Below are 16,770 nucleotides of genomic sequence, written 5' to 3'. Positions count from 1 at the left end.
CCCAACCCCACCTCGTGTGGCTCGATACTTCCGCCAAAGCCCCCATACTTTCTTCCATTTCTTTACACAGCACCTGGACTTGTAGATCATTTCCTCTGCCCTCTGACACCAGTCCAGGTCTCGTAGCCATTGGTCCCATTGTGGGGGTGCCACAATGGGACCAATTGGCTCTGTTGCGTTTCGCCACCCCGGCTGCCCTTGCCAACCAGATCTCATTATACCTGGAACAGTCCGTGACCCCTTTAATCATAAGTAATAGCTACCTGGGCTCTACAGGGACCGGCGATCCCACTACTGGTGCCATCGTAAGTGCTACTTTGGTCCAGAAGGGCACTATATTCGGGCATTCCCACAGAATATGGTAACATTTACCTTCCCCCTGACATACCCTCACACAAAGGGGGATAGGCTCCTACCCCATGAAAACAGGTGGGTTCGCGGGTAGTACACCCAATGCAAGACGGAATGATGTCACTGCTGCAGATTGTGCCTGCAGGTCGAGCAATACCTCGCTCTTCTGGCACATGTGCAGCAGGACATGTTCACAATTCATCGCGTTTATTGCTGCGCATGTCCACAATTCATGGTGTTTATTGCCGATCAGCAAGTCGTCATTTATTTCTACCTGCTGGGCGTTTTTTGCTCATCTTGCATCTCCCTCAGGGTGGTAGGGCAACGCCCTCTACGCTTATTAACACCATCCACCCCTGCTCAGGAACATCAAACACCGCCTCTAGAGAGTCCGGTTAGGTCCCATCCTCGTACGCGCTGGGGAATTTTGGAGACTAAAGGATGCGTAAGAAAGTGCTGAATAGTGCTATAAAAGTAAGAGGTGTTAAAATCAGAGACTGGGTTGAAATATTTTTTATTTAACAAAGTTTTATTGAGCATATAGTAGTCATACAGTATGCGGGTATCCTCATTTGTTACAATACAATAATAGTATGCTCTGCAAACGGTCAACCTAAAGGAAGAAAGAAACCATACAAACCGTGCCAAAGATCATGTCACATCGTGTCGTTTGAGTATACTCACATGCAAAACCAATAACAGAATTTACCAATATGTCCTCCCGAGGGGAAATACCCGCTTATGTGCTAAAATGCTAACGCACTATCCGCAGCCAGAGGAATATCGTGTACCAGGATTTAATGTGTTGGGCAATATCAGTCCGATTCCAGCCCCACCTGAGACAGTAGATATTCTCGTAGAGGAGCCCATATGTCTCTGGGTCGCGAGGACCGCGGCAATTCTTCAGCGTAGGTCTCCAGCTGGTCCCGACAATACACCATGTTCTTGAGCCATTTGTCCGCTTTTGGACACAGTCTACTGTCCCATGTGAACAAGGTGCTACTGTCCCATGTGAACAAGGTGCGCCTCTTCGCCAATAACAACGCCACTTGAACAAATTTTCCAATAGCCCCCCTCATTTTTGGGCCGTGACCCAGTAAGCACAGTGCTGGAGTGTTAGTTAAGGGCATTCCCGTCATGACTAATGAGAGCGAGTACCCTTTCGCAGTATTGAAAGACCCGCTGGCATTGCCACGCTATGTGTATAAAACCTGCATCCTCCATCCCGCACCTCTTGCAGTTAGCAGTTGCCCTCAGCCCTATCCTCCACAGCCATAGAGGAGTATGGTACGTTTGATGCAGAAATTTGAGGTGTATTATGCGTAGATTACTGTTGGACGTTAAGTGTCCCGTTATTGAGCAGACCGTCAACCACTCCTCTTCTGTTATGGGGGGGCGGGGGGGTCAAGTCAGCATTCAATCTTGCCAGGCATGAAGTAGAGCTGTGTGGTATGTCTTTCTGTACAGTTCTGTATAATTACTGACCAGCTTGCGTTTCGTGGGCGTGATGAGGATCAGTTGTAGTGCAGAGAGAGTCTCGGGGGAAACTCGCATAATGGTCTTTTATGGCGCGCCGCAGTCTGTAGCATGTGAACTGGAACAACAGTGTAGGGTTGTGTATGTAGGCCAGGTCGTCCCCAGTAATGTACGTGCCCTCTGGGAATAAATCACTCATCAGTGTAAAACCCGCTTCCCTGAGCGCTTTGACAGACCCCTGATCGTTAGCAACCGACAATGCTGCGTGTCCCTCTAGTGGCATAGCGGGCGCGTATAGTGGGAGCTTCTGCGTTCGCCGGCCAATCGCCTGCCAAGCTGCCACTGTGTTGTCAAGTGTGTTTATCTCTGCTCTGGGAGTAGGACGGTGGGTGTGGGTGATAATACCACGCAGGGGGATAGGGTGCGCGTCCCCTTCCTCAACCGTCGTGGGGCTTGTACCAATAGTACGCGTAGTGAGCCTGACAGCACAGATAATATACATAAAAATCCGGCGCGTTAAATCCCCCTCTGTCGTACCTTAGGGTCAAGGTCCTCCAGCTTATCCTCGGCTGTTTAGTGCCCCAGACCAGTCTCAATAGCTGAGCCTTTAATGTTTTTAAAAAATGCTGGGTAAGCGGGATCGGTACATTACAAAATAGGTATAGAAACTTAGGCAGAACCACCATTTTTATGATGGAGATGCGGTCAGACAAGGACAGGGGGAGACACTGCCATCTGTCTATTTGTGCGACTAAGGCCCGATACGCAGCACCGTAATTTTCCGTTATAACCACTTGGGGTCCCTATGTATCCACACTCCTAAATATTTGACAGGGTCTGCAGACCAGACCAGTGGATATTCAACTGTTGGGGGGGGGGGGGTAGTTATTTCCGTCAGGGGGATGATGACAGATTTATCCCAGTTTATATGTAAGCCCGAGAACAAGCCAAATTTGACGTATTCACGCAGTACAGGGGACAAGTGTTTATGCGGTTCTCTAACGTATAGGACCATGTCTTCCGCGTACAGCGAAATTCCCACTGGTCTGTTATTAAAGTTCAGAGCCGCCTCTCTATGTATCTGCCTTATTTTAAAAGCCATACAAAAGGGGATGATGGACGGAGCGTTTGAGCAAATCAAACACTCTCCCCCAGTCAACTGATCTGGGTTTAATCCATCACCATTCTTTAGCCCACTCAGCCACCCCATTTCAGACATGGCTATATGCAAATCAGTCTGACCCTGTGCCTCATGGGAACAGTCCAGCCCGAACTGCCAAGCCATGTCTTCCCTGGACCGGAAACAAGCATCCTGGGACCGGTTTCGGATTCATAATCCTCATCAGCCAGGCTATCTTGAATCCAGTGGCCAAGTGAGCAAGGGACTCACGTCTGAGCATACCCTGCCACACTTAGGGCGAACAAAGCGATACAAAAGGGGATGATGGATGGAGCGTTTGAGCAAATCAAACACTCACCCCCAGTCAACTGATCTGGTCCATCACCACCCCCTTTTGTACCGCTTTGGCCGCCATAAGTGTGGCAGGGTATGCTCAGACGTGAGTCCCTTGCTCACTTTGCCACTGGATTCAAGCAAGCCGGGCTGAAGACGGCTGGAATGCCAGAAACCGGTCCTCGGAAGCTTGTTTCCGGTCCAGGGAAGGCATGGCTTGGCAGTTCGGGTTGGACTGTTCCCATGAGGCACAGGGTCAGACTGATTTGCATATAGCCATGTCTGAACTGGGGTGGCAGAGTGGGCTAAAGAACGGTGATGGATCAAACCCAGATCTTTTGACTGGGTGTGAGTGTTTGATTGGTTCAGATGCTCCGTCCATCACCACCCCCTTTTGTACCTTATTTTAAAAGCCAGCGGCTCCAGCACTATGGCAAATATGAGCAGAGAGAGGGGGCATCCCTGACGGGTGCCTCTTCCCACCTCAAATTGTTCGGACGTATCTCCCCCAACTCGGACTCTCGCAGACGGCTCATTATATAATATCTGAATCCATTGGAGGAATACCGAGGGAAAACCCATTCTACGCAATATGTGCATCATGTATCTCCACTCTATGGAATCGAATGCTTTTGCAGCATCCAAGAGGACCGCAACAGCGGGCAGGTCAGGATTCAGGACATGAAGCTTGGCAAAAATAGTGCGCAGATTTAAAGAGGTAGATCGATCAGGGATAAACCCAGCCTGGTCAGGCAGTGCAAGCAGTGGCATAAGGGGTTGTAGCTTTGTGGCCAGTATTTTAGCTAGGATTTTGGCATCTAAATTAACAAGGGATAGAGGGCGGTACGATTCACAGCGTTCAGGGGGTTTGTCCTTCTTTAACAAGGTGATTATCATCGTTTGGCGCAGTGAGGGGGGTAGACGACCAGAGTTGTGCGCTTCAGCGTACATTCCTAAAAGGTGGGGCGCCAGAATATCAGCATGGGCCTTATAGAATTCTGCAGTGAGCCCATCGGGGCCGGGGTCTTTTCCGTTCGGAAGTGTCTTGATGGCATCCACCACATCCTCCGTGTCCATCGGAAGACTCAGATACTTGCGGTGCACGTCCGACAACCATGCGCAGGCGATGTCTTTTAGGTATTCATCCATAGCTGTCTCGCCAATTCCGCCCGTGGACGTGTATAGTGTGGCATAAAAATGACGGAATTGTTCCACTATGGCCTAAAGGCCTCCCATAGTGTTTCCTGGCTATCCACGGACCCCACATTTGTCTCGAAATATTGCACTATGCCGATTTAATGGTGTCGGCGTATATAGGATCAAGGAGTGCTTCGGCCCTGAATCGCCAGGTAAATGGTTTATGTGGGTTATGCGGGATATGTAGTGATAGGAGCACCGGATTATGGTCCGACAGCCTTCTGGGGAGGTTACGCACATCTGTGACCCAATTATGAGATCCATCACTTAGCAGCCAATAATCTAGTCGGGACCAACCCCTGGTCGCTGGAGTGATATGCGTCCCTGCTAGTACTCCGGCATTTCTATGTCACCATGCGTCTACCAGTCCAAACTCTAACATGCCATCTTTCACGCAGTTAGCGACCTTTGCCATTCTGGTGCTCTGTAGATTAGATTTGTCCATCCAGGGATCGAGGTATGTTTTAAGGTCGCCCCCAATTATTATTTCCGTTTCAGGCCATTCACAAAGTGCTCTAAACATATTTAGGTATGTCGACGTGTCATCAACTACCGGACCATAAATATTTACTATTGTTACCAGTACATTGCCTAATTTTCCCATCACCATCGCCCATCGGCCCTCGGAATCTGTGTTAGTGTGGAGAGCTGTGAAGGCCACCCCCTTTTTCACCAGTAATGTAAATGTATGTGTCTTGTAAAGCGCACTGCTGCCCTGAGGCGTCGTGGCGCTGTAGACCGCTGGGGAACCCATCCTGGCTATCCCTGTGAGATGGTCCCTACTGGGTATCTCCAAGGTGAAACCAGGCATCCCCGGCGAATGTGGGGGGCCGTTGTAGAGATGAGGCAAGTTAATGCCCAGAGTTGCCGAGTGTGATCCCTGGTTAGAGTAGGCACCGAGGCAAGAATTATCGAGTCCGCTGACCCAGGTCCACGACCCTGCCGCGTCGGGAATTGAACCCTGGTCCCGGGCGTTCTCTGCTTCCAGGTCTTCCGCCTCTAACCAGTGAGCCACACCACTCCATAAGAGGAGTATAAGGACTCCTCTAACGTAAGTGGAGTAGGACGATGCTAGACGGTATGATGCCCAGCGTTTGGCAACCCTGTCCTCAGATGCCCCGGTTGAGTGCGTTTCCTGCAGTAGCGCGAGGTGTGCCTTGTGTCTGTCAAGCTGCGCCAACACTTGTCTGATTTTTTGCGGTGTATTTAGTCCCCGAACATACCAAGTTATGCAATTATACGTAGTCCCAGTCATGTGTAGTGCTCTTGAAGTGTGCATCGTCGTTTGGCTTTGTAACAGGGTAGTGTCCCCGACAGTGAGAACCGTGTAGTATAGTGGTCTGAACAGTGAGCGACTTTGGCCTGTGAGAAACAAAACTTACCCCCCCCCCCCCCTTTCCCACTTCAGCATTCCCAACTTGCTAAAGACATACCCAACTTGCTAAAGACATACCCCTCAGTGAACTCCCACAAAAACCCCAACAGTAAGAAATTCAAGTCCCATTGGGGATCACCCATCGGGGGTCGTGGCCGCTACAACCTCTCCCAGATGAACAGAGGGAGGGGTGCCACCGATTGCATAACATTTCCCACCATCCCATATATCAGTGCAGTATGCATATGAAACAGTCATATCCACATGCAGGACTGAGTCAAAGGAATCAGGTGTATCACATTAAAAGCATTTCCACATGTCCACCCGCTCCTGATACCAGTATCACATGCCCTCTAATGGGCCTCGCCATGCCCCTCTTACTGTTCACTCATCAATGTCGGATGTCTGAGAGGCTGGAGATTGCTGTTTCTGGCGCCGCAGTGTCCGCGCATGGTCCACTGCATGTTTAGGGTTGTTGAAGATCTTTCCATGCTCCATGGTGCCAACTCGCAAACGCGCTGGGTACAACATAGCATAGGGGATCTGTTCTTTCTGCAGTAGCTTCTTGACGGCCTGAAATTCCTTGCACGCTGCTTGCACGCTCGCTGTAAAATCCGGGTAAAAGGACAGTGCATTGCCTTGATAGGTGATTGATCCTTTGAGTCTAGTTATTCGGAGCACTGTGTCCCTAGCTCTAAAGTTCAGTAGGCGAGCGAGGATTGGTCTTGGAGGTGTTCCTGGCGGCGGACGCGCTGCAAGGGATCGGTGCGCCCTTTCGATTGCAAACAGAGGAGAAAGTTCTTCCCTTTCGCAGATTTCCTGTAGCATACCTTCGACATATTCCTCTAGGCGCCCCACATTTGTAGATTCTGGCAGGCCTAAGATGCGTACGTTATTTCGGCGCGAGCGCGCTTCAATGTCCTCGTTTTGGCCTGTATAACTGCCAGCAATTTGGTGATGTCAGTGGTCTTCTCTGCCACCTGCCAGAGTCCGTCCTCCGCATCAGAAATTCGTTGTTCAGCCTCTCCGCTTCGAGTGGCCGGTTTGTCGAGTTTAGCGGAGAATTTCTCCATCCTGCCATTTAGGGCCTCGATCTTGCCATCTATGGCCTGTAGACTCGCCTGGAAGGCTGCGAGCGACTTCGAGCGCAGTGGGGGATTGTGTTGGCGCATCTTGCTCCGAATCCAAAGCCGCGGTGTGGCCAGGCTTGGACCGTTTACGCAGCTCGAATGTCAGCCGGGGCTGATTCTTCTCGGGCTTGCCTATAGTCCTGGAGGAAGAGTACCGGCCGCAGTATGTTGCACCTTGCGTCTCTGCCGCGGTAGTTTCCTGGTCGCACGTGAGTTTCTGGCATTGTGTCAAGTGTAGTAGGAGTTATGCGCTTCCCCGCGAGGAAAATGGCGTCCAAGCCGCTGGAAGGCAATGCGGCGTCTCCGCGGAGGGTGAGTTCCCAGCGCAGTGTCGATCAACGACCAGGGCCCACCAGGTCTGTTCAGTTAACAGCAGCGTGCATTCCGCGCCCGGGTCGTAGTTGGCGTCTCGTCAGCCCGTGCCCAGTACCCTGGAAAAGAGACAGTGAAGGTCCCGCTGTGATCCTCAGTTATGGTGTGTGAAGGCGTTGTCTCCCGGGTGGGTAGGAGTGAGCTAGGTGGCGATGCGATGATAGATAAAGTCACTGGCAATCAGGCGTATGTCCGCAGTGTTCCCCGCACCTCAGCTACTGATTTCGGCGTGTGTCGGGTCCCCCTGGATTGCCCACCAAGCCTCCTCGACCTCCCTGGTCACCTTAGCGCAGTTTCTAGCAGGCGTCCCTCGGCTCCCAGGCGGATCAGGATGGCACCGGAATTCTTGGGCGCAGTAATGGCTTCGGCAGATGAGGGTGAATGCCAGCACCAAACTATCGCTCAAGTCAGCCCCCTGTCAGTGCAATCAGCCGGTCTGAGCAGCAGAGGTAGGCCCCGCAGAAGGTGTCCCAGGACGTCGTAGGCCTATGTCATCAGCGCGCCGCAGGCCTGTGGCGAAACTCTCCCCTGTGGTGCCTGCAATCCTTCGCTACGATTCGTGGGGTCAGCGCCTGCAGCCGCAGCCCCCAAGGTCTATGCAGCCGGGTAATAGATACACGGAGGAGCACAGTCACAAGCGGCCGGGCGGCCTCACCTTCATACGCGGCCTTCTTCCCGCCCTAGGCGCCGGGCGCTGCCGTGGTTCTTCCCCCCCGGCACTCTCAGCCCGCCAGTGCAGCCTCTGCCCGCAGCTCACCGCCGACACTGGTCACACCGTTGTAGCTCAGCAGGGGGGGGGGGGGGGAGATCTGTCCGCTGCGAGCCTCGGGGGTGGGAAGTCGCCTGGTCCGCCGTACCGCTGTGACGTTATTCGCAGCTGTGCAGGGCGGCCGTTAGTCGCGAGCCACCATTACAGGATGGGATGCGGCGGCAGCGCGGTCCCCAACGGCCCGATTTTCGGCTCCGTGCAGGCTTCGCCAGCTATCGGCGGACAGCTCTTGGGATCAAGAACTCAGTCCTGCCCGCAAATCGCTGATTGCGCATGGGCTGGTGCAGGATAATGTAAGGATGTTTAATAGGTGGCTTGCGGAGCTACACTACCGTGCGGCCATTTTGCCGAGCCTCAAGCCACGCCCCCCGTTTCGAAATATAGGTTTCCTCCGATATGTCATACGAAATCTCCAAGCGACGAAGGGAATTCCAGCAAATGCTACCTTTACTCCAAGCTTCCGGTGGACAAGCAAGGATTCTACAACCAGCTAGATTTAGAACTTTGTTTAAGGGAGAATTTAAGATGTTCAATGATATTCTGACTGCTCAAAACTACCTGCATGAAATTCACACTATGAAATAATGATGGGTTTTGCAAATTTGTTGTTGAAAGTATAGATTTATTCTTTCTAGAATTTCTGAGTTTTTTCCTAAATGTCTTACTTGCAAGCTGCTTGAAGGAAATAAATGATGTGTTGGGCTGGTATCTGTAGGCTAAAGGAGGGGGGGCAGTCTGGGCCTTTTAGGATCCCTAGCAAGGTGCAAGCATCGCTTTGTAGCTAGGGAGGGCAGACATGACTGGGCTGCGAGGTTGTGACAGGGAGGATTTGGTTTCAGAGTTTCAAAGCATGACTCCTGCAGCAGTCTTGTTTATAGATAATGAGAAAGCTTGTGACCTTGTGAGCTAGAATTATTTACTTCAGGTAATGGAATTTCCAACACAGCTCACAAAGGAAGATCAATTGCAGCAATATTCGAGGGGTTATCTGCCACAATAACTCTAAAAGGATAAGGTTCTGGACCCCTTTCAGGTTACATGAGGTACAAGGAATGGGTGCCCCCATCGCCATCTGTATTTGCTCAGGTCCTATCTTTCCCCGAGTAAAGAATCCAATAAAGATATTGTATTCTTGCGGCTTTTGAAACTAAACAGGAAAAACTATTTCAATGGCTACAGATTCCAAATATCCATGCAGAAACCCTTATTAAAATGCGTTCCCTGAAGAACTGGTAGAAGCCGCCATTAGACTGGAGAAGTGCAACCTGTGAAAAGTTGGGGATTGGTACATAAAATAAACTCTGATCCCTCTGTAAGTTGTTTAGCACTATCTCCCCACACCTTAAGTTGGCATATCTACAAATTACATCCATGATGAAAGCATACTAGCCACTGCATATTTAGCCAACCAGGTAATTATTTTGAGTACTATTTTAACCTACTGGGGGCATAGAAAACAAAGACAATGGGTAAATTGGTTCCATTCTGAAAGGACCAATTTTAAGGACCCATTACACGCCATACTAGGTGAATAGATGCAAGAAAATAAGATGAACTTAACCCAAGAACAGTGTTTGGAAGCTTCATTTCTTAGTTCTAAGGTTCTACGTGGTCCTAATTTTTGGCAGATGCAACCTTTCACTCGATGGATGGTTTATTATACCCCTTTGTTATTACATACATGGAATGTAAATCTACTAGAGCAATGCCCTAGGGGCTCTGAATTAGGCAGCTGGGTCCATATTGTCTGGGAATGCAATAGGGTAAAAGCATTTTGGGAGGGGGTTTTGTGAAGCAAGTGGATCTCTCTTGGTAAGGTATACTCAGCAGACTTAAATGCAAGCTTATTGGGTTGTGTCAAGCATTTGGGAATTAGACCAGCCTCGGCACATGGCTTGTAGTTCATCGCAATGTTAGTGGCAAGATCAAAATTAACATATACTCTAAAGTGTATTTGTATTCAAAATGAAGAGGGAAGGGAAGACATTTCATTAATCTTAGGAAGAATGCCGATCTATTTATTAAAAACTGAAATGGAAGTGTAATGAATTAAAAAGATTCCAGATATTCGGAACGGATCTGGGGAGCAGGGGAGAACTCTGCTGCAAACATTAAAACACTGCACTTTCACTCTGGCAAATTACTTTATATGCACTTTAGGTTATATTACTAGTATATGTCGAGTGAATTAATTTACAGCATTGTATTTTTTTAATGCATTTTAAAATGAATTTAAAGCTTAAAGTGCATCATTGTATGTTAAAAATATTTAGTTTTATATTGGCAAGAGATTGTAGCAGTTTTTGTATAAACATAAAGAACTTTGCACTTTTGAACTATGCCAATAGCACTTTAGACAATACTTTTATGAATCGAATGTTGGAATAAGCTCCTTGACACTCCAATTCTTGTTTGTGATGTAGTAAGTTTTATGATGCAGGAAACCATAATATATATATATATATATATATATATATATATATATATATATATATATATATATATATATATACACACATATATACACATAGTGGCGAGGGCTTGACACACGTGCGCACAAGTCGTTCTTGGATAATATTGTTCTCAATTCAAATAGCAAGGCTCAACTCCTCATTGCCCCCGCTCACAGGCCACAATCCTCAATGAAACAATACCAATAGGAAAGGAGCATATCCCCTTCTTTCAATGTTATCAATCAATTATTGAATTTCTCAAAGAAAGCTACTTTCTTTGAGAAATTCAATAATTGATTGATAACATTGAAAGAAGGGGATACGCTCCTCTGCTATTGTTTTATACTTTTTTTTAAGGTCATGTGGTAACCTCCCCTTGCGCACGGCAGAAGGCAGAGCGCAGCGTGGGGGTGCTACCTTTTGGGGGGGTGCTAGGCCTGGCAGAAGGATGTGTGCTGTGTGGGATTGGCTGCCTCCAGGTGGGTTGGTTGCACCCTGTTGCTTCCTCCGGGTGGCTTGGCTTTACGCATGGTAACAACATATTACTTTACATTAAAAAGGAATGGAAATTCACTGGGAAAAAAAACAATGGTTAAAGTAACCTTATAGTTAGCTGAGATCTTCAGTGTCAATCTAATGTTTTATAACATACAAAAACACTGAAATTAACCAGTTATTATTAGATCTGGTAACTATAACTCATGCCCTAAGGTAACTATAACTTGCACCCTACTCATGCACTGCTAATTACCCCACATATTACATCACTCATGACATCTCCTATGACATCATTAATAATATCACTGCAACATTTCCAATGAAATTTTTTATGAGAAATCTGTGCATGGCGGAGGTACGTTTGAAAAATTACCTTGTCACCTAACTATAACATTACTTTATCCATTTATTTTTCAGTGAATATATATAAAACACACAAATTGCACTTTTCATAAGTAGGGGGGGTCTACAGCAGTTTAACTTTGAGAGGGTTAAACTCGATATTTGTTTTAGTTGGAATGTTAATGTTAAAAGAACTTGTTAAGCGCGCTAACACCGATTGGTTTTCTGGCGCTATAGAAAGACAGAGAGCGGGTCCGGAGGGTTTTAGATGTGTTCTTGAGTTAGTGATAAGCTTGTTTATAGAGCCAGGTTTTAAGTGCTCTTCTGAATGTCATGAGGTCCGGATCTCAAGGGGAAAGGAATTCCACAGACGAGGGGCCAGTGTCGCAAATCGACAGCCACCAGTGCGCTTATGTTTGAAGGAAAGTGTATGTAGAAGGCCAAGATGGGCTGAGCGCAAATTGGGGGAAGAGGTATGCCTCCTTATAAGTTTGTCAATGAATTTGGGACTTTTACAGTGAAGGGATTTGAAAATCATGCAGCCTGTTTTGAAGGAGCAACACTGGGCCATGGGGAGCCAATGGAGTTTCATAAGCAGTGAGGTGGCAGATTGCCATCTAGGTTGGCTCGGAATCAGTCTGGCTGCATAGTTTTGCACCATCTGAAGTCGTTTCAGCAAGTAGAGAGGTAGGCCCAGGTAGATAGAATTCGCATAGTCCAGGTGGGACAGCACCGTGGCTATCACCACCTGGGTGATGGCCCCCGATGTTAGGAAGCGCCGAACCGTCCTAATTTTCCTAAGTCGGAAAAAACACTTGGAGACCACCTGGCCCACTTGAGTTTTCAGTGAGAGATCACTATTTAAGGTGACTCCGAGTGTCTTTGCCGACGAAGAGGGAGATGGAGCTGGGCCCATGTCTAGCGGCCAATAGTGCGGGCCCCAGTATTTGACCCTGTCCCCTGTGAGTACCAGATCAGTCTTACCTGGGTTCAAGTTCAGATGATTTTGATCCATCCAGGCTTGGATGTACCTCATGGTCGACTGAAAACTGGAGATGGAGATATCAGAGTTGTCTATTGTAAAAAGCAGTTGCAGGTCGTCTGGATAATTGAAGACCATCACTGGTCTATCTCTGAGGGCCTGGATTACGGGAAAAATATAGAGGTTGAACAAGTGAGGGGACAGGGAGGAGCCCTGTGGGACGCCACAAGTAATAGGCTGTTTAGCGGCAACCAGATCTCCAAGACGGACTGCTTGAGATCTGTTCTCCAGAAAAGATTTCAGCCAGCTGACCGCTGTGCCCTGGACGCCGGCCTGGATGACACGGTCGATCAGAATGATGTGGTCGACCGTGTCAAATGAGGCCGAAAGATCCAGAAGCACCAGGGCCTGGGGAGAGCGGTTGTCTGCACAGTCACGGAGAGTATCTAGAACCGTGAGCACCACCGCCTCCGTTGAATGGGCGGGCCGGAACCCTGCCTGATGGGGCTCGAGGTAATTTGATTCCTCCAGAAAGTTGGACAGACATCTGGCTACGTGGGCCTCCATCACCTTTGCTAAGAAAGGGAGCAGGGAAATAGGGTGGTAGTTTGCCTTACATGTTGAATCAGCCCCCGGTTTCTTCAGAAGCGGCACTACCGTCGCTTCCTTAAATGCTAGTGGCACTTGTCCAGATGTTAAGGAATCGTTCAGGAGGGTGCAGGCGGGGTCAGGGAGAGCAGAGAAGCAGTGTTTTAGAATATGGGGGGGCAACTGTCTGAGGGGGCACCAGATTTAACTCTTACTAGAAGCTCTTGGAATTGCTCTGGGGTAATAGGAGGGAAACTACTAAGAATGCCGTCGTTATTGGCAGTAGCCGTTTCAGAAATAATAGGATTGGGGGATTGTGAGATACTCGCTTTAATATCCGAGATTTTCTCAATGAAATAGACATTGAGTGAGTCACAAAAGGTCGGGGTAGGGGTCAGGCTGGGGCGTACACTGTCTAAGTTAGTTAACTCATTCAGTGTAGAAAAGATGTCCTTTGATCTGTTTGTCGAGTTGAGGATACGGGACGAGAAATAGGCCCCTTTGGTAGATAGAATGGCCTTCATATATCCTTTCCTAGCAGAAGTAAATCTTATCTTTAGGTCGGGGGAATAGCTGCAGCGCCATTGTCGCTCCAGTTGGCGCAAGGCCAGTTTCTTTGCTTTCAACTCGGACGAGAACCATCGCTGGGCATGTGCACGCCGAGCCAATTTGACTTTCTTGCAGTGGAAGTACAACTTGTTTGATGTGGTTCTGCCAGAACTGCTAAAATATTGTTTTTTGTCGGTCTTAAAGTGTGACCGTGTTGGGTGTGTCATAAGGGAGTCATGTTATGACCAAACGCTAATCTACCAGTGTGTTGGTTAGATGTGTTGGGTATTTTAAGTTAAAGTGTTCTACTCCTGTACTCATCACTTGGCACATCCAGAAGAGAATGTAGAATTGGAGTGTTGCTTGAATTCTGCGGGGACAGTTGCTTATGTTGCCTTGTCCCCGACGGTAGTGTTTGCCAGCCTATAAATAAAATAGAATCTTAACTTTATTCAACTGAAAGCGTCTTCTTTCTTTCAGTTAGCTATCTCTTTTTCCACTATCAATCATAAAAAGGGTAGTGAAGTACAGTAAACAATTAACGAAAGAACCACGATCTGCCAATAGGTTGTCTAACTCCTTTTCACCTATTATTATTACAATTAGGTTGTGGGGAACAATTGTCAGAGAACGAGTTTCTTGACCAATCAAAATAAGGGCTACAAGATTTATTTTGCTACCATGGAAAATCCTTCTCCCACACATCTGAATTTGTTATCTATTGTGTTACGCTCTATCCGATTTCAAAGTACCAACATGTTTAAAAAAAACACCTACCCAAGTATTGGTGAAAAATATAGTGAATTTTCGCATGACAAGTCGAAAATGCCGTTGGAATTAGCGGCAGGACGAAAATCGCTTCACAGCAGGGAGAGTCTGCACGCTGAAGCAAAGAAGCCTCGTTTACAAAAGTTATAGTAACCTACAACCGGATTACCACAAACCAAGCCTCTTTTAGGACAGTCAGGTGTTTACCAGAGGCGTATCACACAAGTGCTAACTTGACAGTTGATCACTCTACCTCCCACCCTTGAAACCACACACATTCTACAATAACGATCGCCACAAAAACGCATTGACTCTCCGATACTCTCAAGCCAAGTACTGTAAATCCTCCACCCTTCTCACCTTTCAGTGTGCTCACCAGCGGCTCCTTCCCCGACATGGTGCCACACGTGCACCTGCTGATCCGGACAGCGAGAAACCCCAGGACACCGACTTACCCAGAGCACGTCCCCTCTCTGCCCCGCCTCGAACACAGCACAACACCCCCACCTACACCTTCTGTCAACGCCCCCCACACCTCCAGCAGCCACACCCTCTAAAGACTGTTCCTCCTATTGCTCAGCTCAAGTGCCATTTGTGCCACTCCCTTTCATGGTCATTAAGTGACTATAAACATAGAAAAGGGACACATTTTCAGATTCCATGTTCCTCCACTACACCACATCGGCGGTTTCAGTGTTTTCCTTTCTCTCTTTCCATACACATCAATATCGAACACACCTCCTTAAACACCCATTCAACAAATAGTGTTTGTCTAACCGCCCAGAGTCGTTACTCTAATAAAATTGTAATTGTATTTATATAACGCTTACTACTCCTGACGAGGCGTTGAGATACCTAGTTTACCGATTGTGACAGTTGCTAATCGAAAGGCTGCATTATAAATATGGAATGAGCTTAAGACGGCTTCTGCAGAGATTTTTGTGTACTAGGCAATTTCCCAGAGGTAATAATAATGGTAAAATAAAATGTGGTTAATTAATGCGCTTGCTGTCAAGATCTCTGTCACAGTTTTGACTCCTAAAGTAGCATTGAGCATTAATGTGCCTACTGTGAAGCACTCCGTTAACGAACAGATCACAGATTTATCTTTTACATAGATAGCTCTGTGGGTTGCTGCTTTTGTCACAAAACTTTTTGTTACTTGCAGGTCATTAGCTGGAATGCTGTGAATAAAGCACAGTAAGCTATGTATGAACCACCACCAAGGAGCTGCATGCAAACTTCAAAGCATCGGTTTAGAACTTTATTGTTATTTTCAAAATCTTTCATCATTCTAAGGTTGCTAAAAAGGCTTCCTTTAGGAAGCAATAAAGATGTATTAGTGTAGACAACCGGAACCACTGCCTCACATTCAGTGCTTTAAATGGGGAAAGTGCAGGTACTCATTAAAATAGAGGTGTTGCAAGTGGGCGGGGCAAGGGGCGGGGCTAAGGGCAACATTTCATCATACATAGAAACTTCTGTACCAGTTGCAGTACATATTAAAACACATGAGAAATGTGTTTATGTAAAAAAACACAGATTAACTTATAACACAAAATGAAAGTTGTGATGGCACTTTCACCCGAATGGTTGCTGGGCACCTGATTGACAGTGCAGGGTCTGTCTAGAGACCCTGTCCTGTTAATCACAACGTGACACAAGCCCTCTAACCCCCCTGCAGTTGAGGACATTCAAATGGGCGCTGCTGGAATCTTCACCAGCAACTCTGGAAAAGGAGACTTCAGCTGAGTTAATTACAAGCTGCTCGGAAGCAGAGCGGCCTCTGCCCTGCACTGGATCAGAAACTTAACCTGAGTATGCCGTGCCGTGGATCAGGGTACCAGTACTCTCCCTGGCTACAGAGAAGTGCCGGTACTGACGGCAAAAAACTGCAGAAGTGCCGGTACTCAGTACCGGTGAGTACTGGCCCATTTAAAGCACTGGTTCAGATGAGACCACACAGTACATCTGAAGGATAACACTGTCCCAGGCCTCAATGTAGATGATATGACCAATCATTTTGAGTACATGCCATCTATTCTTGCAAGCTGGTCAGTCCTTAGACCTTGGTCCAAGGAACTCACTCCTCCCTCCAGCTCCCAGCAGCTCAGCGGAGCTCTGCGCCACCTCGCGCCCAGCCAGCCCTCCTGGGCAGGGTTCGAGCCTGCCTGCCCTGTGCTCTTGCCATTCCGGTTCTGTTTTTTTTTTCTGGTTTTATTTTACTCGGAATTCTCTTTCCCTGATTGCCACTGTAATTAATGGTTTCATTTTACTCGTGTTTCTCTTTCCCTGACTTCCACTGTAATTGTCTTCTTTACGTGCCCCCCCTATTTTTCCCGCCGTTATCCCTGACCCCTCCCGCCCTGCTCCTGCCTCACAGCTGATCTTCCCTCCCCTTCAAATGGCGACCGCTGCGTGGTTGCGCTTTGGCGCGCCTAAGGCAAGCCTGTCTGCGCCTGTCCAG

General features: G+C 48.0%; 1 protein-coding gene across 1 annotated transcript in view; it reads right to left on the bottom strand.

Moving 5' to 3' along the window:
• LOC144770216 (uncharacterized) overlaps positions 1-14,847 on the bottom strand; it is a 591,183-nt gene extending 576,336 nt beyond the window's left edge. The window contains exon 1 of the mRNA XM_078654543.1: positions 14,664-14,847. Within this exon, the coding sequence (XP_078510669.1) occupies positions 14,664-14,700 (37 nt within the window). The 5' untranslated portion in view covers positions 14,701-14,847. The remainder of the gene's footprint in view (positions 1-14,663) is intronic.
• Between the last annotated feature and the right edge of the window lie 1,923 nt (positions 14,848-16,770).

Source organism: Lissotriton helveticus, chromosome 7 (assembly GCF_964261635.1).
Source record: "Lissotriton helveticus chromosome 7, aLisHel1.1, whole genome shotgun sequence".
Classification (NCBI taxonomy): Eukaryota; Metazoa; Chordata; class Amphibia; order Caudata; family Salamandridae; genus Lissotriton; species Lissotriton helveticus.
This window is presented reverse-complemented; position numbering and strand designations above follow the sequence as displayed.